The following is a 26,998-nucleotide window of genomic DNA, read 5'->3' on the forward strand; positions in this document are numbered from 1 at the left end:
AAGTTCTCCCTTACTGGGAGGGCTAGGTATGAAGATCAACTGATAGAGTATTTGCCCAGCATGCTTAGAGCCCTGGATTTGATACCCAATACTGTACAAACCAGGTATGGTAGTGCCCACCTATAATCCCAGCACACTGGAGACAGAGGCAGGAGGATCAGGTACTCAAGATCACCCTTGCTTACCTCATCCTTGACCTTGTCGCAAAAAGAGAGAGGGAGAAAGAGAGATATAGAGAGACACATACAGAGAGACACACACAGAGAGAGGACTTCCTGTGGGGAACAACTTCAGCCCTGGACTCTGGTATTCCCTTGGGTTTTTCTTCCTGGTTGCCAGTGCTGTGGATGTTTAGTCAGCCCTGACAAATATGTAAGCCATTTCTGATGAAGTCAGTTGCTAAAGCTACTGTTAAAAGAATACTACAAACTGCACCAGTGGCTGGAATAGCAGAGATTTATTGTCTCACATTTCTGGAGGACAGAGGTCCAAGGTCAGTGTGTCAGCAGGTTGATTCTTTCTGAGGGTTGAATGCTTCTCAATGCTCCCCTTGCTTTGGTAGGTCGCTGTCAGCTGCTGGTCCCCCTCCCCAATGTCTGTCTTCCTCTTCATAGGGTGTTCCTCTATGCGTGTCTCTCTCTGCATCCAAATTTCCACATTTTAGGAAGATATAAGTTATATCAGATTGGCATGCTCTAATGACCTCATTTTAAGCCAGTTACTTCTATAAAGATCGCACCTCCTTCTGGGGTACTGCAGTTTAGGATTCCAGCACACTTTAGAAGGCATTAATTTATTCCAGCACTTACTGAGGCCTTAGTTGAATTCCTCAAAGCAGCTTACCAGAAAACTTTTATTGCTCCAGGTGGCACATCCCATGTCTCCAAAAGCATGGAGTCGTCCTCTGACATGGAGATATTGAAATCTGAGTATAAACATAATGCAATTGCTTGGCTCACAGACTGTCGAGTTTGGAACATCAAAAAATGCTTTATGGTGATCTTATCAGAATTGTGGAGACACCTCAATAAACAGGGCTACGTGGGTCTTTTAGAGAGGTGGACTATTTTACCTTCAACCTGGTTTCCCCTTCAGCAGCTGTTTAAGGTCTAACCAAAATTGGAAACTTGGGAAATAGATAACTGGCTCTTTGCATTTCCTATACAGAAGAAGAATCATGAGAGTGAAGATGTGGAGGTGGGGTAGCACAAGTGTCCAGGGCCTGGGATGGATGAAAGTGCTATATGACCTTTTCTGCTGGGTATGTGTTCCAAATTTGCTAATAGCCAAGTGAATCTTCTTTGATTTAACCCTTATTCTCACTTTGTTTCTTTTTCTTTCTTTTTTTTTTTTTCTTAGCTGTGCTAGGAGTTGAACCTAAGGTCTCATGCATGCTAAGAAGATACTCTACCACTGATCACCACTCCTCACTCCACTCTTATACATGAATCAGTGTTCCATTATAAGACTGGAAATAATGAGTCCTTGATGGCATTCCTAAGACCATATATCTGGAAAGGACTAGCCAAGGTTCAGCCATGCAGCCTAATTTCATTCTTTGTGGAGTCCATATATGAACTGCCTAATCACTAAAGTTTATTTGTAACCTGTGGTGGTTTCAATGAGAATGGGTCATATATTTGAATATTTGGTTTCTAGATTGTGGACTATTTAGAAAGAACTAGAGGTAGGACCATGTTGGAGGAGGTGTCTCATAAAGGGTGGACTTTGATTTCAAAAGCCCACTGTGGTGGTTTGAATGAGAAAGGCCCCCATAGGCTCATATATTAAAATGCTTGGTCACCAGGGAGTGGAACTGTTGGAGAAGATTAGGAGGTGTGGCTTTGTTGGAAGAGGTGTGTCACTGAGAATGGGCTTTGAGGTTTCAAAAGCCTACTCCAGGCCCAGTCTCTCTCTCTCTCTCTCTCTCTCTCTCTCTCTCTTTCTCTCTCTCTCTCTCTCTCTCTGCTTGGTGCCTTTGGATCAGGATGTAAAGCTCTCAGCTACTGTTCCAGTGCCATGCCTGTCTGCTTCCACCATGATGATAATGGACTAACCTTCTGAAACTACAAGCAAGCTCCCAATTAAACTTTATATTTTAATAATTGCCTTGGTCACGTTGTCTCTTCACAGCAATAAAACATTAACTATGACACTTACTCCAGGTCCAGTCATGCTTTTTTTCTACCATGTGCTTGTGGATCAGGAGTAAGTTCTCAGGTATTGCTCTAACGCCATGCCTGCTTGCCTGCCTGCTTGCCACTGTGCTTCTCATCATGATGATCATAGACTAACCCTCTGAAACTGAAGCAAGCCCCCATTTAAACGCTTATCATGTGTCTCTTCATAGCAATAGAATAGTAACTAGGACATAACCCCACAGGCAAGAGTCATGGTGCTTTTGTGGGACATTTGATGCTCATGTTACCAGCTGAGGTAGAACAAGGCATAGTCTGTCACCTCCTCCTCCTCCTCCTTTTTTTCCTTCAGATTTTTAATTTTATTTTATGTGTATGAATGTTTCGCTTGTATATGTGTATATATGTACTGTGTGTCTGCCTGATGCTTGTGGAGGCCATAAGAGGGTGCTAGGTTCCCTGGAACCAGAGTTTCAGATGGTCGCAAGCTGCCCTGATTACTGGGAATTGAACCTGGGCCCTCTGCAGAGTATAAAGTGTTTTTAACCTCCATCTCTTCAGTCCTTCACTCTACCTTCTTGTTCCAGCTTTCATGCTGCAAACAAAAGTTCTAGTCACAGTCTATTTATTGCCCTGCCATTTTGGTGTTGTTTGTGTATGTGTGCTTTCATGTTTTTTTTTTTTTTTTTTAAGCTGAAGATTGAACCCAGGGCCTTCAAGCGCTCTACCACTGAGCTAAATCCCCAACCCACTTTTGTGTTTTTTATTGGTTATTTAGCTATTTAATATAGCTCCTAATCATAGGGCTGAATTAATCCCTAGTGCAAGAAGAAGACTATAATATATTTCACATAGAAAATCCATGAACTTGAGGCAGGCAAGATGGCTCAGCTGGTAAAGGTGTTGGAAGCCAAACCTGATGACCTGAGTTCAATTCCTGGGACCTACATGGTGGTACAAGAGAAGGGACTCCTGCAAGTTGTCCTCTGACCTCAAAATGCCTGCTGTGATGTGTGCGTGTATAGGCACACACACACACACACACACACACACACACACACACACACACACACACACACATTAAAAAAAAGAGAATGACCTAGGCATGACTGTACAAGCCTGCAATCTCACCATTTAAGAGGTAGAGGCAGGAAGATGGTAAGTCTGAAGTTATATTGAGTTCCAGGCCAGTTTCAAAACAAAAACAAATCAAAATACATGTGCTAGATAAGCTTCTTTTAGACATGCATTATAATGCTGTTCTTTGTGAATTTAATGTTAATGAGTAAAAAAAACATACTAAATAAGGTGGACTTAATGAAACTTATACACTGATTGGTTGATACATACACCAGAGGTTTGTAAAACCTAACCACAGCTGTTCCTAGGACCATCAATGGTTTACTGTTCCACATTCAGCATTCTTAGTGACTTATAGGATGCAATTGCCATAGGGCATCAGTGGTACCCATGTTGTACTGCTCAATTGCCCTTTACTAAGGATTAGAGCTGGGAACCTGAGAGCTGATGCCTCTAACTTCTTACCTGCTCTAGAAATGAAGGAGACTTCAGCCTGGAAGCCCCTGGAGGTGCCATTCTCATCTGATTGGAAGCTGATGAGCATCACACTGGAGGTGCTCAGCACAGGGTCGGGGACCACATAGCCACACAGGCGAGCTGTGAGACCCCATGTAGGTAAGTGAAGCCAAGTGAATAGATACAACATTAAATAAAGAGAAAACAAATGTTCTTTAGATAGTTGTTGACAAGCTTTTCTGATAAGTACCACAACTCCTCTTCAAAACAAAGGAATTTGCCTCTTCAAAATGTGTTTTGACCCCACCAGCACTTCATGTTTATCTCATCTGCTGAATACTCCCCAAGTGCTGCTAAGGGAATTGCCTCTAGCCACAAGCCTTACTGAGCGATTTCTTAAGGTGCCATGGCTAGGGATAAAACTAAGGGCTTTGTGCATGCTGGGCAAGCACTCTGCCTCCGAGCTTCCTCCCTAGCCCATGAGGCTTGTCTCTATCTGATTCTTCTTCATTTGGGTCTTTTATATTTTGGTTCAAATCGTTTTTTGGTCTTTACTTTTTGCTCCCCTACACAAAAGGAGGAGTGGTGGTGAGACCATAGAGAGAGATGGAGGAGGTTCAGGGAACACAGGAAAATTAAGACAAATCCTCTTATTCTTCACCCCAAGACCAAGTCCAAAGCCAACCAGGGAAAGCCAGGACTTCAGGGGAATACGAACCTATTTCCTTCTCCCTCTCGACATCACTGTGTACAGTCACATAGTCTGAAGTGCAGTCTCCATTTTCTTCTATTTCTAGGCTCTGAAATGACAGCTGAGAAGACTCCTGGTTACATCTAGAGAAGCTCAAGGAGTGAGCAGATAACTCTAGGTTACTCACCTTACTCTAAAGGATGGGTCTCAACCTGTGGATCATGACCCCTTTTGGGTTGAATGGCCCTTTCACAGGGGTCACCTAAGACCATTGGAGAACACAGATATGAAATTGCAATTTATAACAGTAGCAAAATTACAGTTATGAAATAGTAACAAGAGTAATTTTATGGTTGGGGGTTACCACAACACGAAGAACTGTATTAAATAAAGGGTTGCAGCATTGAGAAGGTTGAGAACCACTGTTCTAGAGTAAGAACTTAGTTGAAAAAGTTCTAGAGATATTCATGAGTGGCTAAGTTACTTAGGAAAAGACAGCAGACTCTTTAAAAATTCTGAAACATACTATCAAACAGCCTGCATGTAAGGATGAGGATCTGTAAATGTTTGTGCTCCCTAGCAGCTGTAGGGGATGGAAGAACCATCCTACAAAGACTGTCTTCTCTGGAGGCCACTTTGGGTTGTGCTACTTGGCCATGTAAATGCTGGTCTGGACACAAACTGCTTTTCTAGAGATCTTACACTATAACCCTTGTTCTTGGTATTTAATTGTGAAGTTCCAGTTCACTTGACTCAAAGCTTAAGGTAGTTGTATCTCTCACAAGTTAATTCTTTCTAACTGGGAAGACATATCTGTCTCCTCATCACATTGACTCTCTGTTGCTACCAATGTATGCTTGTGCCTCGGTTACAAATAGATGTAAGAGCTGCTATCAAACAAAGTGTTGCCTGGAAGCTACAGGAAGCATCTGCAAAAGGAATTCAGAATTAGAGCAGTGAACTTGGAGATTTCATGGCTCTAAGCAGAAATCTTAGTGAAGGGTAGAGATAGTTGCTTCTGAGTCCTCAGCTGAAATATAAACCCCAGCAGTTTACTAATAACAAATCATGACAGTTTCTGTCATCCTGATGTTAAATGGAAGCAGGTTTCATTTATCTCTCTGCTTGTGCATGGTACTTTTGTGTGATCTGAAAACTGTGTCAGAAGCCATCTTGATGCAATTCCCTTCCTTCCTCTGCATTGGTTTCTACATGGCGTACTTGTTTGTATCAGGCAAACGGAGAGGAAGAGCACAGGCAAAGGGAAGCACTTGAAGGGAGAGCAAGGAAACTGTGGGTTGTGACTTCATATGGAGGGGGTGAAGGGATTGGGAACAATTTGGCATCAGTAAATTTTTCTTAAGGAGCAATGACCAAAATTTACCTCAAACACAGTATGAATCCACAGTGTTTGTGGTGTTCTTGCCTGCGTTGTATCATGTGACTCAACTACAGCCTTGGTTCTGAACATATAACATGTACACTTGACACAAGGTATACAGTTGCATAATACAACACCTGTGAATGCTGCATGAAACACCACAGCTCAGATGCAAGCCCAGCGCCTGTTATGAACTCAGGAGTTTTTGCTGCACATACCAAGTTTCCTGCTCTTATGGAAACATAACAACTTCATTACAGAAGACAAAGATTCAAATATTCCCCTACCACATTCCTCAGTATCAATCAAACCACCAGATCTTTAGATCAAATTGTGTTAGAATATTGGAGTTGCTGACTTGAATTTTTTTTTCAAGAAATTTGGCTTGAGATTAAGACAAAATTTTCAGCAATTTCTGAAACAGACCTAAACATATTTCTGTCATTTTTTATTTTTGCAAAGCTAAGTCTCAGCACTGATGATTATAAAGTCAAAACACTGGAACAGTTCTGGAAATTATTACAGATACTCTCTCTGTCCAATAATCTCCATCCTCACTCATTCTTAAAACCAGTATGATCTCATTTATTTAGGCTTCTAACCTCAGACTGTGTTTGTTGTTCCAGATTCTATGAATCCCAGCATCTCTCAAATATTCAAGGGTTCAGTCATATTATTTTGCCTTGTTTTTAAGGGGTGGGGTGGGGTTGGTACTGGATAATTAATTCTCAATTCTAATTCTCTCTAAATTCCAACTTTGGTAATAAACCGAAACTATTGACCACATCTGTTTATTTGTGTTATTATTATTATTTTAATTTTTTTTTTCGAGACAGGGTTCTCTGTGTAGCTTTGTGCCTTTCCTGGATCTTGCTCGGTAGACCAGGCTGTCCTCAAACTCACAAAGATCCGCCTGCCTCTGCCTCCCGAGTGCTGGGATTAAAGGCGTGTGCCACCACTGCCTGGCTGCTTTGTGTTTTAAAGGCTCCATTTTTTTTTCCTGATATGTCACAAGGACTCATGAGTTGTATCTCAGGCCCCATTTCTCCCAGGTGCAATTAGACACCAATATCAATGCTGTGGTTAACTAGGACAATCTCCTTGATGTACTGCCTAGTGATGTACTTGTCTTAGTTTAGGTAAATATTCTTTACACTATCATGGTTTGAGTATGAAATCTCCCCAATAGGTTCACTTATTTGAATACTTGATTCTGAGGTGATGGTGATGTGTTGAAAGGTTGTGAAACCTTGAAGAGCTAGAGTCCCACTGGACAAAGTGGGTCATTAACAGGCAGGCCTTAGGGGTTTGTGGCCACTTGCTCTCTACTTTCTGCTTCCTGAGTACTAACACAATATGACTGTCTACCTCATGCTACTGCCAACATGCCTTCCCTGCCACGATGGCCTGCGTCTCTTCCAGCTATACAGCTCAACATACCCTTCCTCTTTTCAGTTGTGTCTTGTCAAGGGTTTAGTCACAGCAATAAGAAAAATAACTAATACAGATGTTTGCACCAGTGGCATCAACTGTGCAAGAGTTTGGGGAGTTAGGTTGCCTCTTATTCCTCCTTTCTCTTCTTTTCTTTCTCTTCTTCACATGCTTTTGTTCATTTGCTATTTTAGGAGAAAGACACATAAATGCCTGTCTCCTCCTAACCCTGACTGTTGACCTACCTTCACCTACCTAGTGACATATCTCCGCAGAAGGTCCATTGGTGTTTACTTGGCAACAACAAATGGCCTTTTATGTTACTGAGGTCAAATGTGCAATAAACTTCTTATCATATGTATTCAATGGCCTATATACTTTGGCCTCAGCCTCACTTTCTCTTATTCTTTCTAAGTCTACTTTATAACTCTGTTGAATCAGACACTACCTGGTCTGTGCTGGCTTCTCTTTGCTGTGTCTTCTCTGTTTAGAGCTCTTAATGACACAGACATGATTGTTATCAACTTCTTAATTAGTCATAATGTATTTTTTTTCTAATTTGAGTTTATAATGAAGAGTATTTATGTCTAAAAGGAGATAAAGACTTGTCAAAGTCATCAGGTCTAAAGAGTAAGGTAACACTAGGGAACTGCATTGTTTTGAACAAGAGCTAAAGAGTGTAAGTGCCATCTAGTGGTGGCTGCAGGGGAAACAAGGCTGGTTCTTTATCTGAATATTTAGTCAGTGTGTAGGGTGCCAGGTACTGACTGAGGACTAATGTATGGCTATAAGCAAATCAGATAAAAACCTCTGCCTGCACAGTGCCTATCAGCTATCTCATGACTATATCATGTCTAATTTAGTACAAACACAATACCTTAATTAGGCAATGGTTGGGGGCTTGAAAAATCCAGGTACAGCTAGCCATATCACTGTAGTCTTCAGGATAGTGAAGACTATGTATTGTGCCTTCTTCAAAGAGGATAGTTAGAGACTTGCAGCCAAAATCTAAAACAAAGGAGGGCAGGACAAATGCAACCACCAAAGAAAGACTCCTCGTATCTCCTTCCTGTCTCTAACAAGTGATAAGCTACATCTTTTGGCAGAGCCAATGCTGAAGCAGAGTCTTGTGCACTAGCTTACACAACTCTTAAGGCCCTCTCAGCTCGCTTGAGTCAGTGATCACCATGAACATTCAGGGCAGAGAAGGAGGAGAAACTGCCTCCATCAGCTGGCCAAGTTGCCTTCTCCACTATGGAGCCAGCAGACCTCAGGTAGGGTCTCCCTAGCCCCTCACCCAACTCCTATGATGCCAAAACTTCTGCAAAGTGCCTAGATAGTAAGCAATGGAAGTAAATGGTTTTACCAGGAAGGTAGTTTGGCTTGAGAGCTTTATAGGTGAGATTAAACCCAGTGGAATAATCGGTGGCATCAGAGATGAATCTCAGCCTGACAGAACTGGAGCCAACGAGAATGGAAGAAGGGAGGCTTTCTCCACAGAATTTCCCTGTAATGTGAGAAGAGTCTTTGTTCAGAGTCTGGAAAATGGCACCATGTGAATACCCCAAGGAGATGTGATCTTGTCCTGAAAGTTCACTATTGTCTAATTAGGCTTCTCACCTTCTGCATGACTGGGATTTTGATACAGCATATTATGTGTTCATGTTGCTCTTTAGATTTTCAAGTTTTTTTTTAATGTCTCATTCTTTATAATAGTCTCTCCTATATTCTGTATTATCTCCTATATTCTCTTCAGATGCAAAAATCAAGAATACTTATACAAGACTACCAACTCTCTCCCAATGGCATGGGCAAAGTTACTTCAGGGTGAGAATCACAGAAACACTACTACATTTCTGTATTTTGATTGTTTGAGATAGGGTATCACTATATACACCAGGCTGGCCATAAACTTGCTATCCTGCCTCAATCTCCCAAATTCTGGGGTTACAGATATGTGCCACTATGCCTGGTTTCATTTCTGTTTCTGACATAAATAAGCTGTGTCTCCTGTGGCTATGTCTTGGTGCCGTTCTTCCTAGTCAATTGAGGCAGGTAAAAGCCATTTGCACACATAGTTCAGCAGCGTTATGCTTGGGGTGGCTGGGGGACCCAGCAATACATGTAAATTTTACTCCTAATTGGGTCAAAACCCAGGCAGCCTGGCTTTACAAGTACCGGATGCAGCTGCTGAAGTGCCGACAGGAGGCTCAGACTTAGTTCTTCCCCACTTTGGAGCAGACTCTCAAAATTGGAAAAGGAAAATGTGGCATTTGCAGACGGCACAAGGCCAGCTATATTGTAGCCAGACTTTGTTAAGTCCACTTCGCATGACTTTCCATATGACAGTATGAAGGACCACTCACCAACGAGCCTGTCTTCTAAGGAATACATTGCCAGGTAATTGTGGTGACAAGATTCTACATCCAAGTGGGACAAATTGAACAATATATGCATGTCCTCTGGAACCAGCAGGGTCCAGACACACAGTCTGCAGGCAGATACATGAAGAGGGTATTACTGACAGTCATGGTCCTGTTTATGGGCTCAGGCAGGCTGGAGGCAGAGTCTGGGGGCGGGGACAGCAGAGGGAGTACTCACTGCTTGCTCTCATAGTATAAGTGGAGGCTTTCTGGGAAGTGCAGCTCTCCCTCAGACCCACTGATTAGACCATCAGGCTCACTGCATGAAGCTGAGAGGGAAAGCCACAGCATGAGGGCTGGCAGCCAATGCTACCCACTATTACAACCTTCCAGAAGCTGAGGACAGGGGAGTCACCGATTCTCCTTTCTGTACACTTTCATTCTTCATGAACTATTTTCCTGTCTTGGCTCCTATGATGCCTCATGGTTTTGAATTTTTGTCCTTTTTATGCCCCGCTTACTTTTGAGATGCTGTAACCTGTTTTCCTTTTTCACTTTGACCATATGGCTTCATTCTGTGGGTGCAGGCATTTTCCAGGTTCTACCCCAGTCTTCCTTTTCTCTTTCCATCAGGAACCCAGCATAGGCTTAGTCACACTAGCAGTTTCAGCTCCTAACTCTATTCTTCTGGACTTTAGGTCAGACTTACACCAATGTCCAGTTATCTCCCCTGAAACTCAACATGGCACAAGTGGAATTTCCCTTCATCAGCAAAACTGCAGCTACTTCTGATTTGGTTATGTGTATGCTTCCAGTCTCTAAAGTTCAAAGCTGTGGTGATATAAAGAGGCAAGTTGGATTCCTCCCTCTCTTTACTTTCAGTCCTCACTGGCTCTAAAGTTCTTCCTTTCTATCTCCTTTTTATTCTCTGGCCCTTCCTCTGTTTTAATCCTTCATTTATCTCTAATGAATTCCCCTTGACTTATTCTTACCTTAATCTCCTTCATGCTGTCCTTATATTCTTATAGTATAGCTATAATGTATTTATCTAAACAATCAACTTCCCATTGTCCAATGAAGCCTACTTTTTGACTGAAATGTGTAGTTCCCAGAATTTGATCTCAAATTATCTTCCTATTCATTTCTCTTGTGAGAATCCATTCCACATCCTGTCCTTGAGCTGCTCTGGCTGACTTGCTCTTGCACCCCACGTTTTTCCTTCTTCATCCTTTGTGGTCTATCCTGGATAAGGATGTATCTGCTCCAAAGCCTACAACATTGGTCTTTTATATTTGTGAGTAGCCTAGCTCTGGGAAGTCTACTTTGCCATATTGCTTTTTGAGAAAGAATACTACAGCCTCAAAGACACAGTGAAGAGTTAGGCTAAGATCCAATCTCCTTTCTTTATGGATGGTGTAACTGAGGAAAGGGCTTGCCCCAGATCTCAGAGTAAATTCATTGAAGAGTCACAGTGAGCATGGATAAGCCCCCTGTGTAAGTAGGGACACTTTCAGGGGAAGGTATGTAGCTTATTAACTATTTGTACACCACCTCCTATCTTCTATGGACACGGAATTGGCAGACTGGCAGGGATAGCTGTGGCTGCTCTCCAGAGTTTTATACCAAGTGACCATAGCAACACTACCAGAGGAAGATTTTTGATGATAAGCAGAACTGACACTCAGAAATGTTAGGATGTTAATTCATGGTCCTGCAAGTGCAGCCTGCAAGGAGTACCTACCTCTGGTGCTCTTTCTCCGATAGCCTGAGAAACAAAAAGAAAGATGCGGTTCAAAGCTTGTGGTACCTTGACAAAAAATTGACTCAAAAGTAGAGCGTCTTAAGTCCATATGCAAACACTGAGAATTTAGTCTGTGAAAGGAACAGCAGGATGGATAAAATGACAAAGTAAGACAGAGGTCCTGGCATTTTGAAATGATTTCACTTAGTTTATTATTACTAATGAAGAAACAGTGATTAACTGGGAGATTATACAGAGCAAAAAGAGGCAAGAAAGGATGAGAATAGAGGCCAGAGGGAAATAACCTTCCTCCCACCATGAGAATTTTGAATAGTCACACACCAAGGATCAGATACCTGCCATTGTGCAATACTCTCGAAAAAAAATCCCTCAATTATGAATTAATTTTAATTAATCCTGTTGGGAAATGATGGAAGCCAATTTGAGACTGGAAGACACCAGTTAAGGAAACAGTTGAATTTGGAGGTTAAAAACAAAGTTGCAATTTTCTCCTGTCGGTTGACTAAAAGTTAATCCTTCAGATTTACCACATTTGCTTCTATACCAGGGTCTCTAAATCTTTGTCTAATTAATTTGAAGTGAGAATATTCATCCTGGTGGGGAATTATCTGCTGTACTATATGTGGCTTAGCAGCTCCCATGATTTTTATCAACTAGGTACTGGGGTACATCTCCCTCTCTCTCTCTCTCTCTCTCTCTCTCTCTCTCTCTCTCTCTCTATCTCTCTATCTCTCTATCTCCCTGTAGCTTTAAACCTTTCCTGGAACTCACTTTGGAGGCCAGGCTGGCCTCAAACTCACAAAGATCTGCCTGCCTCTGCCTCCCGAGTGCTGGGATTAAAGGTGTGCTCTACCACCACCCGGTGGGGTCCTCTCTTTAATTGAGACATCTGAAAATAGTTCCTAGTATTATTCTCTGGGTGGTTGGATTATCAGTTGATCATTACTGAGCTTGCTGAATCTTGCTAGAACAGTAGAAAAGTAGGTGGAGATGCATATATGATCTGTAAACAGAGTTTCAAACATTGGCAAAGTAATTTATGTGAGAAATGTATTCATTCTTCAGCCAGTATTTTAATACTTGGATATATATGATGTTTTGTTCTTGTATTAGATTGTACATTTCTAAATCCTCAAGTGTTATACTAAGAACAGAAATCGCCCTTCCCCAGTCTCAACTTCTCTAGCCTGTTGATGCTCTTTACCCTGTAGACCTGTAGCTTCCTAAGCTTGCAGGATGGCTTCATTACCAGTCTGGATGTGTTCGTGGATCCAGGGAAGCACTCTGCTAAGATCTGTGAAGATCCCAGGAGATCCTTGCTCTTTTTTCCTCAAATTGTTTCTCCAGCCTCGACCACAGCCCAAACCCCAAGAAGTCACGCCAGCTAGAGTCCAGGCCCCTTTCCTGTTCTGGCACATGAGTGACCCTCCTGAGTCTCCCTGAGGAAGGAAGAAGGAAAGTTCTGTTACCATGATTGTCGGTGGAGGTGCCTCAAAGTGCCCACTCTTCCCCAAGAGGGTGCCAATGACAAGCATAACATGTCCCGACTTCTAGTGATTTAGACACAGGGCTCTGGGTACAGCTTCCATTTGATCCTCCAACAGCAGAGTCTGGCAGTTGTTGCTCCTTCTCTCCACCCTTGGCTAGAGTATTTCTTCCCTTTCCTGTTCATACTATGGACTCAGAGATGTTTTGCCTAGTAATACAACTGACTGCACCCTTCATAAATACCAAGAATTGAAAAGTGGCATCCCCAACATCCCTAATCTAGAAACCTCAAAATAAGAAGAAAAATCCTTAAGGTGTGGGAGAACCCAGAACACCTCATCCTTGGCACCACCTCTGTTATTTTTTTGTGAAAAGCAGATTCCAGGTTTAATTGGAATCAGCATTTTTTAGGTTCCTCCCTGCTAATAAACTTTCCTGGGCCTGGAGCATAGCTTCACCCACTTACCTGACAAGCATCTTTTCCTCCATCAGGGGATCCTGTGCAGAGAAATGTCTTCCCAGTAACAGGATTCCTTAAGGTCAACAGAGCTGCCTCACATTCCTCCTGAGTCAAAATTGGCAGGTTCACCTGCTGCAAGACTTGTGGGAGGCTGCCACCTGGAACACAGGGATGGGCCCATCAAGGTAAGCTGCTGTGGATGATTGATTGATAAATAAAATGCTGATTGGCCAGGCAGGAAGTATAGGCAGGACAAAGAGAAAGGAGAATTCTCGGAACAGGAGGGCTGAGGAAGAGAGATGCTCCCAGCCGCCATGATGGGTAGCAAGATGTAAGTTACCAGTAAGCCACGAGTCATGTGGCAAGGTATAGATTAATAGAAATGGGCTGAGTTTAAGTTAAGAGCTAGACAGTGGTAGGGCTGAGCTAATGGCTGAAAAGTTTAATTAATATGAGCTTCTGAGTGATTATTTTATAAGCGGCTGTGGTGTTCATAGGGCTGGGCAGGACTGGAGAAAACTCCAGATACAGTAAGCCATTCACTGTTCTGAGGTGAGGATGCCCAGTCCTTCCAACAACAGCAGCTGGATGTAGGTTTTTGTCTTTTTGGAAAGATGTTAATTTCTTTTTTTTTCTGGGGTGGGGGGCATTGAGACAGAGTTTCTCTGTGTAGTTTTGGTGCCTGTCCTGGATCTCGTTCTGTAGACCAGGCTGGCCTCAAACTCATAGAGATCTCCCTGGCCTTGCCTCCTGAGTGCTGGGATTAGAGTATGTGCCACCACTGCCTGACAAGATGTTAATTTCTTAAACACACTGAAATTCTCTGCCTTTTGAAATGCTCGCCTGGTTGTTTGAAAAAAAAATAATTAAAACTCTGATTTCTGATTACGCACCAGAAAGTTTCGAGTTTGGATTAAGAGGAGTAGTGCAGGGGCTCTTACCTTCAGCCAGTCGACCCCAGCCTGCAGTTGTGCAAACAAATCCTGCCTTAAAGTGTTCTCCTGGCTCTGGAAGACACACAGGCCTCACAAATTGGCCTAAAGAAAAGATCAAGGCAGGGCTTGGCTCATTCATGTAGGAGAGGGTACCATAGTTGCCCACCTATTGGCATCTGGTTGGTCCCCCAAACCTCCTTAAGATTTGTGGTATATCAGCCTCGTGTCTTCAGGGGTCACTTGTCAGCTTTCTTCTCCTGACACTACATAACCCTACCTCCAGAACCATAAGCAAAGGGCATTTTAGGTAGGGACCCTCCAGAAAAATTTCTGCCTTCCAGTTTATGATCCAGAAGAACTGGTCTCAGGCTATGTAACATGATCTGTAGGGGATATAGTATGGGTCAAAGGTTATGGGGAAAAATGGTGGACAATCAGGGTGCACCACAAGTGTTTACCAAATTGGAAGGTTCCAACCATCTTCAGAAGAGCAATATCATAGTTCATAGGTTTTCTGGTGGAGAACTGCGGGTGTATGATGATGGTTTCAATGGCTAGTGTTTGCTCTCCTGGCTCTGCTTGGCTCAGGTCATGTTCTCCAGCAGTAACATTCAAAGTTAATGCAATGTTTCTATGAAAAGGGAGAAAGAAAGAGATGGGGTTTTAATGGGCCTCTGAGTGTGGTTGTAAATGCTGGCAAACTGGTCCCTTCAAATTGACATGGGTGGATAATGTGAGGCATGAGTGCTGAGAAAAGCAACTGAGAACGATCCCATTGCTTTTAGAAAAAACGAAACAGAGACTCTGAGTTCCAGTGGAGGGCTTGTAAAGTGTAGAGATAGTGACATGATATTGTTAGTATTTGTCAGTGTTATTTGTAATTAGCTAGAGAGATACACATGCATTGTAATTCAGGGAGCTAAAATATATGTGAGACTTTATTCAACTACCTTATTAGGCCAGTGGTTCTCAATCTTTGGGTCATGACCCTTTTGGAGGGTCAAACAAACCTTTCAAAGGGATCATCTAAGATCATCAGAAAACACAGTTATTTATATCATAGCTCATAACAGTAGCAAAATTGTAGTTATGAAGCAGCAACAAAAATAATTTTATGGTTGGGGTCATGACAACGTGAGAAACTGTATTAAAGGGTCACAGCATTAGGAAGGTTGAGAACCACTGAATTAGGCTGTCCCAGTCATAATACCAGTGAATTATTTTGTGAATTATTTGTGATTCCCAGTAAGGATGTGGCTTTAGGATTAAATATCATGTGGCGTTTGTATTATGAAGGACAACACCCTAACTCTGATGTTCTAGGGAATATACATACTCAAGGATTTGGCACCAATTACAACAATGAAAAGTGGGGATGTCTCTTTACCTTCTTTATATTTGTAGTTTATAGTTCTCCCATGAAATGAGAAAGATGCTATTTTTTCAGGTCAGTGTTATCTAGAAGGAACTTGATAGGATGAGATAGGATGGAGTAAGCATTTTGAGCTTTCCATTCTTTGGGACCCTTCATTTCCAACGGTGATATTTTATACACTGTTGTAGAGGGCATCATTTCTCTTGGAATGCTTTTCCGAATCTTGGGTATGTTAGCTACTTAATCTAGTACATAACATCTCTCTAGGTTACCACTACCTACCTATATTGTAGGGACACTGTCAGATGTTTACTCATTTGTTTGTTTGCTTGTTTATTTTTATTTTTACTCAACATATAGGGTCTTTCTATGTTTCTCAGGCTGGTCCCAAATTCCTGGACTCAAGCATTCTTCCTGCTTCAGCTGTTTAAGTATCTGTATCAACAGATATGTACCAAATTCCAGGCTAATTTCCTTCTAAACAATGGACCCTCTGGGAGGCATCATGCCTTAGTAATTTTTGTGTCTTTGGTATTTACTAGCAACTGGCAGTAAGTGAGCATCCTAAGAATGTTTTCAGACTTAAATTGAAAGGACAACTACAGGAAGATTATCTTGGTTACAGCCAGGTGTAACCAGGATAATGTTCTGACACTGACAGCAGAGTATTTGGATCATACTAGAAAGCTGATTAAAAAAAATGCAAGTTCTTAGGTTGAAGCTCAGAGAAGCAAGACCAACAGGAAGGAAGATTTGAGAGTCTATATTTTACTCATCAGTCTTTTGTTTCCTTTTATCTACTTCTTAAGATGTATAATGAGCCAGGTCATGCTTTTTCACTGAGATATTTCACCAAAACTAGTAGGAAACTTTCACTAGTCAGTCTTTTGATATTAATCTTTGTTGACTTCAATGGATTTATGTAAATATAATATTTTACTTCTGCAAAGAATCCTTTCCTAAGATGAGGACCAGCCTACAATGTCACAGAGCCTCATTTGTGACACCCAATTAGGAAGATTCCTTGTGTTTTACAAGAGTAATTGATTCTGATTCTAAGGGAAGCAGGTAACCTGGTTCTCCTCCATGAGCCAAACTTTCCTACCTTTTAGCCATGCAGTGAGCAGCTGTGATGACCCACTGTGCAGAGATGATAGTTCCTCCACAGACATGTTTCTGCTTTTGTTTCAGAGACACCTAGATGACAGATTTAAGTTGGTGAAAGTTAATGCTGTGGGGTTCCCCCAAACTATACCTGAGCATATTCTGAAAGACAGATACATATAGCTTAATCACAGTGATCATGAGTCAGGGACTATGACAATGTATATGACAATAGTTTGGGTCCACTGTTTTCTCACATGCTTAATGAACTATTTGACCCCTAGAACTTCAAGTCTGTTCTTTAGTTTGCCTCTTCATCATACTTAGAGTGATTTTATCCCCCCTTCCTCTTTGAGTATTCTCTCTGTCTCTCTCTGTCTCTGTCTCTGTCTCTCTCTGTCTCTCTCTCTCTCTCTCTCTCTCTCTCTCTCTCTGTGTGTGTGTGTGTGTGTGTGTGTGTGTGTGTGTGTGTGTGTGAATGCATGTGTGTGTGTATGCATGCATGATATACATGTGGAGATCAGAGGACAAATCTTGGACATCACTTCTCTCCTTCTACCATGTAGGTCCCTGGGATCAAACTCAGGTTGTCAGGCTTAGTAGAAAGCACATTTACTCATTGAAATGTCTCTCTGGCCCTTATTAACATACTTCCTGTTTCAACTCAATCTATTCATGATATTTGATTTGATTCTAAGGTGACTTATAATAGATAAATACATACTTTCAATGAATAGCTTCACATTTTTAGGATGAGAAAAAGGCAGTTGATTAGAATTTTCCACCTTTTAACCAAAAATTATTTATGAACAGTAGAAAAGAAAAAAAATAAAAGAAACACAAAGAGACAGAGGAAAAGCTGCTAATGTATGATTCACAGTGATACAGTGAATGCTTAGAGCTTTTTAGGCTCTAGCTTAGATTCTTTGAACCAAAACAAAGAAACAATGAGCAATGAAAAAGGAGGAATACTGAGAAGAGGCTAAGAATAGAAGACATAGAACAAAAAACTGTGAAAGAAAAGCCAATGGATCACCATTATGATTTGAATATGAACTTTTGAATTGAGCATATAACCAATTGATCAAGTGACCATTATCTATTCAAACAAGTATTTGTAAAGCTTATCAATGACAGTCAGTGTGATAGTTTGAATGTAATTGGCCCTCATAAACTCATAGGGAGTGGCACTATTAGGAGGTGTGGCCTTGTTGAAGTAGGCATGGCCCTTGTTGGAGAAAGTGTGTCACTATGGCAGTGAGCTTTGAGGTCTCCTATGCTCAAGCTATGCCTAGTTGAGTTCACTTCCTGTTGCCTTTGGATCAAGATGTAGCTCCTTCTCTACTCTCAGCTCCTTCTCTAGCACCATGTCTGCCTGCATGCCACCATGTCCCACCATGATGATAATGAACTATACCTCTGAAACTCTAAGCCATCCATTTAAATATTTTTCTTCATAAGAGTTGCTGTGGTCATGGTCTCTCTTTACAGCAATAGAAACCCTAACTAGGACAACTTACCGAACAAAAATTCAACCATGAATATTAATCTTGATTAATTGGGTTGAGAAGTGTCTTCCTTCAAGATTAGGAAAGCACAGCTTTGGAGTGTTGTTAGTTTTCTTTTCCCTCAGGGAGGGTGACCTAATGGAGGTAGCATGTGATCTGGGGAGATACAAGCTTGAGACATCATAGTTCACGCACCAGAGAAGGGTTAGTGAGACTCACCTGCCAAGGATAGGAACCCTTTTCCACTTGGCTTCCCCCAACAATGCGACTGAAAAGGCTAAAGTAACTCTGAGACTGTGGCTTAACCAGACTCTGCCCACAGTTAGGAGCTGGGAAAAGACAAGACAGACACTGAATGATCAGTTTCTAGGACTAAGATATATGGAAAAAATCTTCTGAGTAAGAACAAAATGCAGTATATGGAATATATAGAAAAATATAACATAGCTTTAAGTTAATAGTTGGGATTAGCTGTGTTTTGAAAAACAAGCGATTCCTCAGGTTTTGTCACACATAAGATGCACACTATTGGGACAATTTCTATGTGTGTGTGTGTGTGTGTGTGTGTGTGTGTGTGTGTGTGTTCATTTGTATGTGGGTACACAAGCACATGTGTACATATGAAGGCCAGAGGTCAACTTTGACAGTCTTCCTCAGCCGCTTTCTGCTTGTTTTTAGAGACAAAGCCTCTCGCTAGCCTGGAACTCTCCAAATGGCCTAGGCTGGCTAGCCAGCTTGCCCCAGAGATCTGCCTGTCATTGCCTTCCCAGAACTCCATTTAAGTATGTACATCACCATATCAGCTTTTAAAAATGATTCCTGGGGATTGATCCCTGTCTTTTGTACTTTACTGACTGGACCATCTCCCCAGACCAAGGAATGACTTTGAATGTGAAGGGATAGGTTGCTATGGGTTATCAGAAATGCAGCCTATTTTCTTTCTGAGCTCACTGGTCTCGAAAAAGTTTCCTCACAGCACTCTCTAGTGGCCTCCGATACTCAGTGTATCAAGGCAGTTGTTACTGGCTTTCAACCCAGCTGGACTATGGACTCCACAAACATGGGGACTTAATATTCTCCTCCCTCCCTCCCTTCTTTCCCCTCCTTCTCTCCATTCCTCACTTCCTCCCTCCATTTCCTTTCTTCCTTCTTCTCATTTTTGAGACAAGTTCATTTCACTATGGTGCTCAGGATAACTTTAAGTTCATGATCCTCCTGCCTCTGCCTTTGTGAAACACCACATCTAGCAAATGCACAATGTGTATTACAAGACCTGATGTACAGAGTTGCTTGGTTAACTTGATGATACTGTAGTCTGTCTCAGTTTGGAATTGTGTTCATATATCTCCCTCTGCTTTGTCCATGAGACGGAGTCTGAGATCATGATCTGTGGTGCCTGCCACACAGTCAGATATGAACAAATCTAATTAGATTTAATGTAGGCCAGAAAAACAGATTGTTCAGGGATAGTGGCATAAAGACAGCTTCAACTCACATACCAGTGCTAAGACAGATACCTGTCAGGTAAAGGGAAGAAATAACTTTATAAGACTTTGCCCCTGAAAAACATTTCAATATGTGTGTATTTATGTGGGCTTTTGACTTTTTGTATAAGGGGCTAGATTAAATTTGTTTACTTGCACTAGGCAATTTTGTGATGAATTTGTTCTTCTTGAGGTCATTTTTTTTCTGTGAGGTTTTTAGGAGGGCATATAAGATTCTGTGTCATCATCCTTCAGCTTCTTTACTTGTTGAACGCTTACCTACCACCTCAACTGAGACATCCTCCTCAATTTCCTCAAACTGTGTTCTGGATCTCTCTCACAGCATAGCACTCTCTCTCCTGACTCTCCATCAGCCTTTAACAGTTTTTTCCAAGCTACATTGTGAGAGTAAATTGTTTGCTTCTGTCACTGGACTATGGACTTCTTGAGTAAGAAACTTAGGAATGTGGATCCTATGTATTTGTACTTCTAAGGTCTAGCACAACTCCTTGCATTTGAAAAGCATGAATGAATGCACAAGTGACTTTCCCTAGGAATATATCCCTAAGAGAACAGCTAATTAAATCAATGTTAAAGTACACAAGCTCGCCCTTATAAGTTATTGCTTAATCCCCACATCTTGTCTGCAAAAAAAAAAGCACTTTCACCTTCATGTGGCCGATGTGAAAACTAAAAATCAAAGAGACACGTAGCTAATGACAACAGAGCATAAAATAACCAATTGTCTTTTCATTCTGAACCCAGTGCAGATATGATCAAAAGCTTTTCCAACTGCTTTAGCTGAATGAGTCATAAATCTGCTATATGTAAAATTCAGTATTCCTTGAAGTCACTGAGGCAGAGACAGAAAAGACATTGATTCTCCAGGCTGGCAAAGTCTGACTACAGAGACGTTTGCCAACAACTGTTTTTCAGCTTATTATAATCAAGGCAAAAAAAAAATCATTTACACTATATGTCACTGAACAGGATAATTTCCCTGAGGATTTGAAATGTTTCCCAACCTGTGATGATCTCCAGAAATTCTCCACAAAAGGATACAGGGTTGTGTAATGCATTCAAATAAGTAGATATTCCAGATCAGTTGGCAAAAATAGGAGAAAATACTCCCCCACCAAATGTTTCACTTCAATTTCATATGCTTAGCACAGGAGCAAAATCCAAAGAAATATTTTTGAAAACCAATTACATTCTGAAACAATTTGCTTCTCTTATATTCCCATGAACAAGAAGTGGAATCAGCAAGAGTGAATCCATCAGACAAAGAAAGAAAGTAGTTATGGAGTTAATTTGAAACTTACCTCTGATGGAAGAAAGGGTTTCAGAGTTACCTTGTTCCAAACAGACCATTCCTAGTATTAAAATCAGCTTGTCCTTGCTTATAGGCATGTTGAGATTCAAAGCTTCTCCCAGAAAAGTAGAGAGGCTAAAGGAAACAAGGGTGGCAAGCATTGGAAGAATAGCACTTAAAAACAAGCTTACTTATTAACTGAGATTTGAGGCATTCAACCTTGTCCATAAGATGTTTCTGAATGTGGTTTCTTGGAAATGTCTTTTGTAAGATGTGGGGAATCAAGTACAGAAGCAAAGTCTTGGTTGAGCAGCATAACATATTCTATTCCACCTACAGCAATAAATTGCTTCCTCTAGTGTTTCTGGTTTAGCAAAGTGGTTTGTGTCTGAGGTTTTCATTTGCAATTGTTACTTGCTCCTTTTTCTATAAGAGTATTGAATATTGGTGTGTGACACTATTCCCGGGGAGATGCAAACAACTGTTTACTTACTCTTGATAGGGAACTGGTGACAGACTAAAGTAAGAATACTGCCAATACCCAACTTGGTGGACCAATGAGTTTTATTGGAGTTACTTACAGGAATATAGGTGAGGGGTTACTCACGAGAGCTGAAATGACTCAAAGACAGCTGCACCAACAAAATCCCACCCCAGCATCACCAACAACTCACAAAAGATGAAAACCTAGAGCACAGTGCACAGCTTATAGACAGTTGGACAAGTTAGAGAGAGTCTTTTGTAGGTGGCCTATTGGTTTGAGCCCTTTCTAGGCAGTTCAGCTGTTCTGAGAGTGTCTTTCAGCATTCTTTACTACTCACATATACTTGGATGGGAGGGGCCTAGTGAATCTGGTCAGTTTCAGGGACTTCTTAAAGCCTTTGTGTTGTTTACTTCTTGAGCCTTAACCAGCCTCTTTTGAGAGATTCCCATGTCTTAAGAAGTTTCCCTCCATGATAGAATGTTTTATCTCAGAAGAATTTGCTAACAACAAATATCAACATTGTCCCTTTGCAAGTATAGACATTTTTAGCTGTTTACAAATAGTCCACCATAATATACTAAAATATTTTACTCTTCTTCTTTTCCAAGTGTAACTGCACAGTTATTATTACCATGTGTTACTGAGGAAGAGAAGAAAACTAAATGGGTAGCACACTCCATAAGGCATACTGCTAGACATTCCTTTAGGATTTTAGGATGTTGTCTGCTGGGGTTTTATGAAGCTTCACTTTCCACCATTTAAAAATATATTCTAGAAGGCAAACAGTCTTCACTTCTACACCTGGTAGGTATCTAGACACAGAAAAGTGGCTATAATTACTTCCATATTTTCTTCTTTCCTGGATAAATTTTTGGCATGTTGTGTTGGCCCGTTTTATATCAATTTGACACAAGCTATAGCCATTTAAAAAGAGGAATGAAAAAAAGTGCCTCATAAGCTTTGCATAGAGCCAAGTCTGTAGTGCATTTTCTTGATTAACAAATGATGTGGGGGAGCCAAGCTCACTGAGGGCAGTGCCATACCTGAGCAGGTGGATGGTCTAAGAAAGGCTGAACAAGCCATGAAGAGCAAGACAGTGAGTAGCACTTCTCCATGGCCTCTGCAATAGTTGCTGGCTCCAGGTTTCTGCTTGAGTTCCTGATTTCCATGGATGATGAACTGACTATGAGCTGTAAGATAAAATAGTCCTTTTCCTTCCCAAGTTGCTTTTAGTTATGGTGTTTTATCACAGAAATAGAAATCTCAACTAAGACATACATTAAGTGCAATAAATGGATATGGATTAATATTGTCATAACCATGTAGGGATAGTAAATGCTTCTATGAGCTTCCTAGAAATTATGTATTCAAAAATAGAAAATGGGGATGGGGATTTAGCTCAGTGGTAGAGTGCTTGCCTATCAAGTGCAAGGTCCTGGGCTCTATCCTCAACTCCAAAAAAAAAAAAAAAAAAGAAAATGACAAATTAAAATATTCCTAACACCTTTATGACAAAACTTACAGTTGTACAAAATAAATCTATATACCAACATGCACACATACACAAATTTAAATGCAAAATGATCACTTCTTTCTTCAAAGCAATTTAATTTATTACTTCTTGAGCCTTAACCAGCCTCTCTTTAGAGATTCCTATGTCTTAAGAAGTTTCCCTCCATGATAGAATGTTTTATCTAATAATTTTATTAATTTCACCTTTTTCCTCTATAAAGCAACGCCATTATAGTTTTCTAAATTTTTAACATTTTATTAGTTATTTGGGAACTTGATTATATTCATTACCCCTCCCCCAAATTCTTCCCAGCTCCACCCCCACTTCCCTTCCCACCCAACTTGTGTCCTTTTTTTTTTCTTCTAAGGCAATCAAGACCAATTTGTGTTGCCCAAATGTTCTTGGACATATGGCTTTCTTCCGGAGCATGGTCAACTTACTAGGGGCTATGTTCTCAGAGAAAGCTGATTCCCCCTCTTCTAACATCTATCGGTTGCCATTGGCTCCTCTGTTAGAGGTGGGATTTCATGCTCAGCTTCCCTCTACATGATGAGGTGTGGTCTGGATTGAGCCTGCACAGGTCTTGTGCATGCTTTCATGGCTGCATGTTCATCTGTGCAGCTGTTGTGCTGTGTCCAGAAGACACTTTTTTTTGGCACCCACCACCTCTAGATCTTGTATTCTTTCCATCTTCTCTTCCACAATGATCCCTGAGCCTTTGGAGGACGGGTGCAGCATACATTTTCCATTTAGGGCTGAGCAAAAAGAAAATTTAACTCCTCAAATTTACAATTGTTATATAGTTAGGAAATACTTATGTAAAGATGGAAAATGAAATTCCTGACTGAAGCTTTGTCCACAAATACCTTAATCCTAAAGCTAAATTGAGACTGTTCACTTGGTTGTGATGAACCAAGAAAAAGGCAATCAATTAGTGCTTAAGCCATAATTCAAACTTCAATGTTTCTTTGGCAACAAGAGCTATTGAAGGTTGCTTTTCCAACTCCTTTCCAGAGTAAGTTGGCTTATAGCTCTTCTGACTCCAAAGGCTATTATATTCTGCCTAAATTTTTTGTGCTGCTGATAGCCAAAAGTTCAGAAAGATGTGATGTGCTCCTGGAATGCTTAGAGTTGAGGAACCTAAAATAGATCTAAAAGCTGTGACCTACTGATCACTTATAGGATCCTAGATAATGAACTGAACTATAGACTGAAAATGGAACATTTTGTCTCTCAATGTAAGAATACACACACACACACACACACACACACACACACACACACACACACACTGTAATGAGCCTCTACTTATTCCTTCATTTGTCAACACATTGAATATATATCTACACTCTGCTGTGAGTACATATCAACACTCATGCACAGCATGAAGCGGAGTATTGAAAATTTGGCACTCTTATTTTTTTGGGATACATTTTGTCTTAGTGTTCTACTTCTGTGAAGAGATAGCATAACTAAGGTAGCTAGTTATAAAAGAAAGCATTTAATTGGAGCTTGCTTACAGTTTCAGAGGTTACTCCATTATGATCATGACAGGAGGCAGGGCAGCAGGCCAAGAGTTGTGCTGGCAAAGAGCTATATCCTGATCCACAGGCAGAGAGACAGAGAGAGACTGGGCCAGGCATATGCTTTTGAAACCTCAAACTCCACTCTCAGTGACATACTTCCTCTGAGAAGGCCACATCTCTTAACCCTTCTAATCCTTTCAAAGAGTTTTAATCCCTGGTGACTAAACATTCAAACATATGAGCCTATGGAGGCCATTCTTATTCAGACTATCACATTCCATTTCCTGTTCCCCATCGGCTAATGGCCATATCGTAATGCATAAATGCATTCAGTTCAACTTCAAAAGTCCCCATAGTTGATCACAATCTCAACACTGTTTAAAAGTCCAAAGTCAAAGTTTCTGAGACTTATGGCAATCTTTAACTGTAGCCTTCTGTAAAATCAAAATAAGGAAGCAGATCACATGCTTCCAACATACAATGGCAAAGCATATACATTACCATTCCAAAAGGGAGGAAGAGTAGTGAGGAAATGCTGGACCAAAGCAAGACTGAAAACCACCTGGGTAAACTCCAAATTCTGCATCTCCATGTCTGATGTCCATGGATTCTTCAGATTTCCAACTCCTTTCAGCTTTGTTGACTGAAACACATTTTTCCCTCTTTGGCTGGTTCTACATGCAGCTCTCCTTGGTAGGTATCTCAGTACTCTGGCATCTCCAAAATCTTGGGTTCTCCCATGAGATCCAGGCTTCACCTTCATAGTTTTCACACAATGACCTTTCTGGGCCTTTATGCAGGGACACCCTTGCCACATACCTGGCCTCAGAGCTTTCCTTAGCTATGAGTAAGATTCCATAACCCCCTTTCTGTACCCTTGACTCTAAAGGCCAGAATCACATCTGTAAATCTCCTAGGGGAACTGACATCAACATTTATCCTGAGCAAATGATAGAAAGCAGTTGTCAGAAAAACTAAACCAAGAAAATATTTGCCAGTGTGTGAGAGAGAAGACTTAGATCATTATGGAGGCTAAATAACAGAAAAAATCTAATAGTCACGATGCAATATTTTGTTAATACTTTTGAGGAAATGAAAGGACAAACACTCCAAGAAAGGAACAGAAACAAAACAAACCACCACATTCACAACTACAACAAAATACTCCATATATAAAACAAAACACAAATTAAAACAAACAGAGACAGTTTAATCACAAAATACATAGTCTGGAAAAATATGATAAATAGTAGATTAGACATTAAGAGGGAACAAATGAGCTGGAAGGTAGACAGTAGGCATTAGCCTGGTGAAGATTGGGGTAGAGATAGCCAAAAAATGAAAAAGAAATTTCAAATGCTCAGAAAAGAATGAGCAAGTCCAACAAATGCCTCAGAGGAATGACAACAGTGAATTATACACAGACTGGAGGACATAGAATATTACGAACCATGATGACCAAGAGAGTAGAATATAGGACCTCTATGGACCCATCATTTGACCTCAACAGTTACATTCAGCCCATCTCATTTCTTTTATGATGTTCTCAACACTTCACAAATTTGTTATTTAGAAACAAATCGTAGGTATTAAATTACTTCATCTATAATTCAGAATGAGTCTTTTCAAGATGAGGGGGCCAATAAAAACACAAAAACAGGAGACAGTATTGATAAACTAAAATTTCCTTTCACCGATTTATGAAATGCCACATTGTATTTTATTTATGACATTTTAAACTTACTAAGCATTCTGAAACACATTGAGCTAGTTTCCCAAGATCTGCTGAACTTGCTCAAGTGGTTCATAGAGGACCCCTTCTCTCTGAAGGCCCCTTTCCCCTACAAGTATCTTACTTAGTGTGAGGTCACCATACCTTCTATGCTGAACTTCTTGATCTATATTCCTGATCTATTCCTTTTTTTTAAATAAATCTATTCCTTTTTTAATGTTATTCCATCTCTTTGTCCTCTTGTTCTCTAGGCACCTGGTGATGGCTATTTATCACAGACGTCACAAATGATCACAGCTTAGTCCATGCTAATTGTGTTTATACAAATCAAATCTCAAAATTAATTAGATCATTGAAGTTGTAATACTGAAGATAATAAATGAAGCCCTTGGGATTTGGTCAGCAGAATAATAAATGAAAAGGAAAATACACTCAATTTTCACAGTCTCATTAAATGTTCTCCCATTGGACTTTCTATAAGATACAGGAGACTGACTAGTGATGACTTACTTATGGTCTTACATTGCAAATGAGCCTGAGTCCTGCATAAGAAAGCCAAGCAGTATGAAGATAATTCCTGAAGCTTTTGTGTAGTTACAGGTAATATTCAATCTTTGTTATTGATAAATACATGTCCCAGGAACAAAATTTGCAGTCACTTTTAATCTATCACAAATAAATCTATAATCTATAATGTCTATAGAGCAGCACCACAGTAATCAATCTTACATTATTACCAAAGTATTATTACTTCAGATACTTCAAAGCTTGGGGA

General features: G+C 40.7%; 1 protein-coding gene across 1 annotated transcript; it reads right to left on the reverse strand.

The window, feature by feature from the left end:
• Positions 1–538: 538 nt before the first annotated feature.
• On the reverse strand, positions 539–21,066 carry Ovch2 (ovochymase 2). The gene is made up of 16 exons (XM_036177110.1): positions 20,979–21,066; positions 18,392–18,501; positions 16,666–16,757; positions 14,644–14,816; positions 14,192–14,287; positions 13,257–13,408; positions 12,552–12,741; positions 11,282–11,305; positions 9,779–9,869; positions 9,544–9,668; positions 8,544–8,684; positions 8,055–8,185; positions 4,393–4,486; positions 3,684–3,815; positions 846–925; positions 539–646 (listed from the first exon to the last, which is right to left on the reverse strand). The coding sequence occupies exons 1-16, from the start codon at positions 21,064–21,066 to the stop codon at positions 539–541; spliced, it is 1,827 nt and encodes a 608-aa protein (XP_036033003.1).
• Positions 21,067–26,998: the final 5,932 nt, after the last annotated feature.

The sequence above is a fragment of the Onychomys torridus genome, chromosome 1 (assembly GCF_903995425.1).
Source record: "Onychomys torridus chromosome 1, mOncTor1.1, whole genome shotgun sequence".
NCBI lineage: Eukaryota > Metazoa > Chordata > Mammalia > Rodentia > Cricetidae > Onychomys > Onychomys torridus.

Coding starts and splice junctions, on each gene's coding strand:
- Ovch2 (XM_036177110.1), bottom strand. CDS start 21,066: ATGCCTATAAGCAAGGACAAGCTGATTTTAATACTAGGAATGGTCTGT. Junction 18,502..20,978: donor AACCCTTTCTTCCATCAGAG/GTAAGTTTCAAA, acceptor GTCTTTTCCCAG/CTCCTAACTGTGGGCAGAGT. Junction 9,870..11,281: donor TCGGAGAAAGAGCACCAGAG/GTAGGTACTCCT, acceptor TTTCCCTCTCAG/CTTCATGCAGTGAGCCTGAT.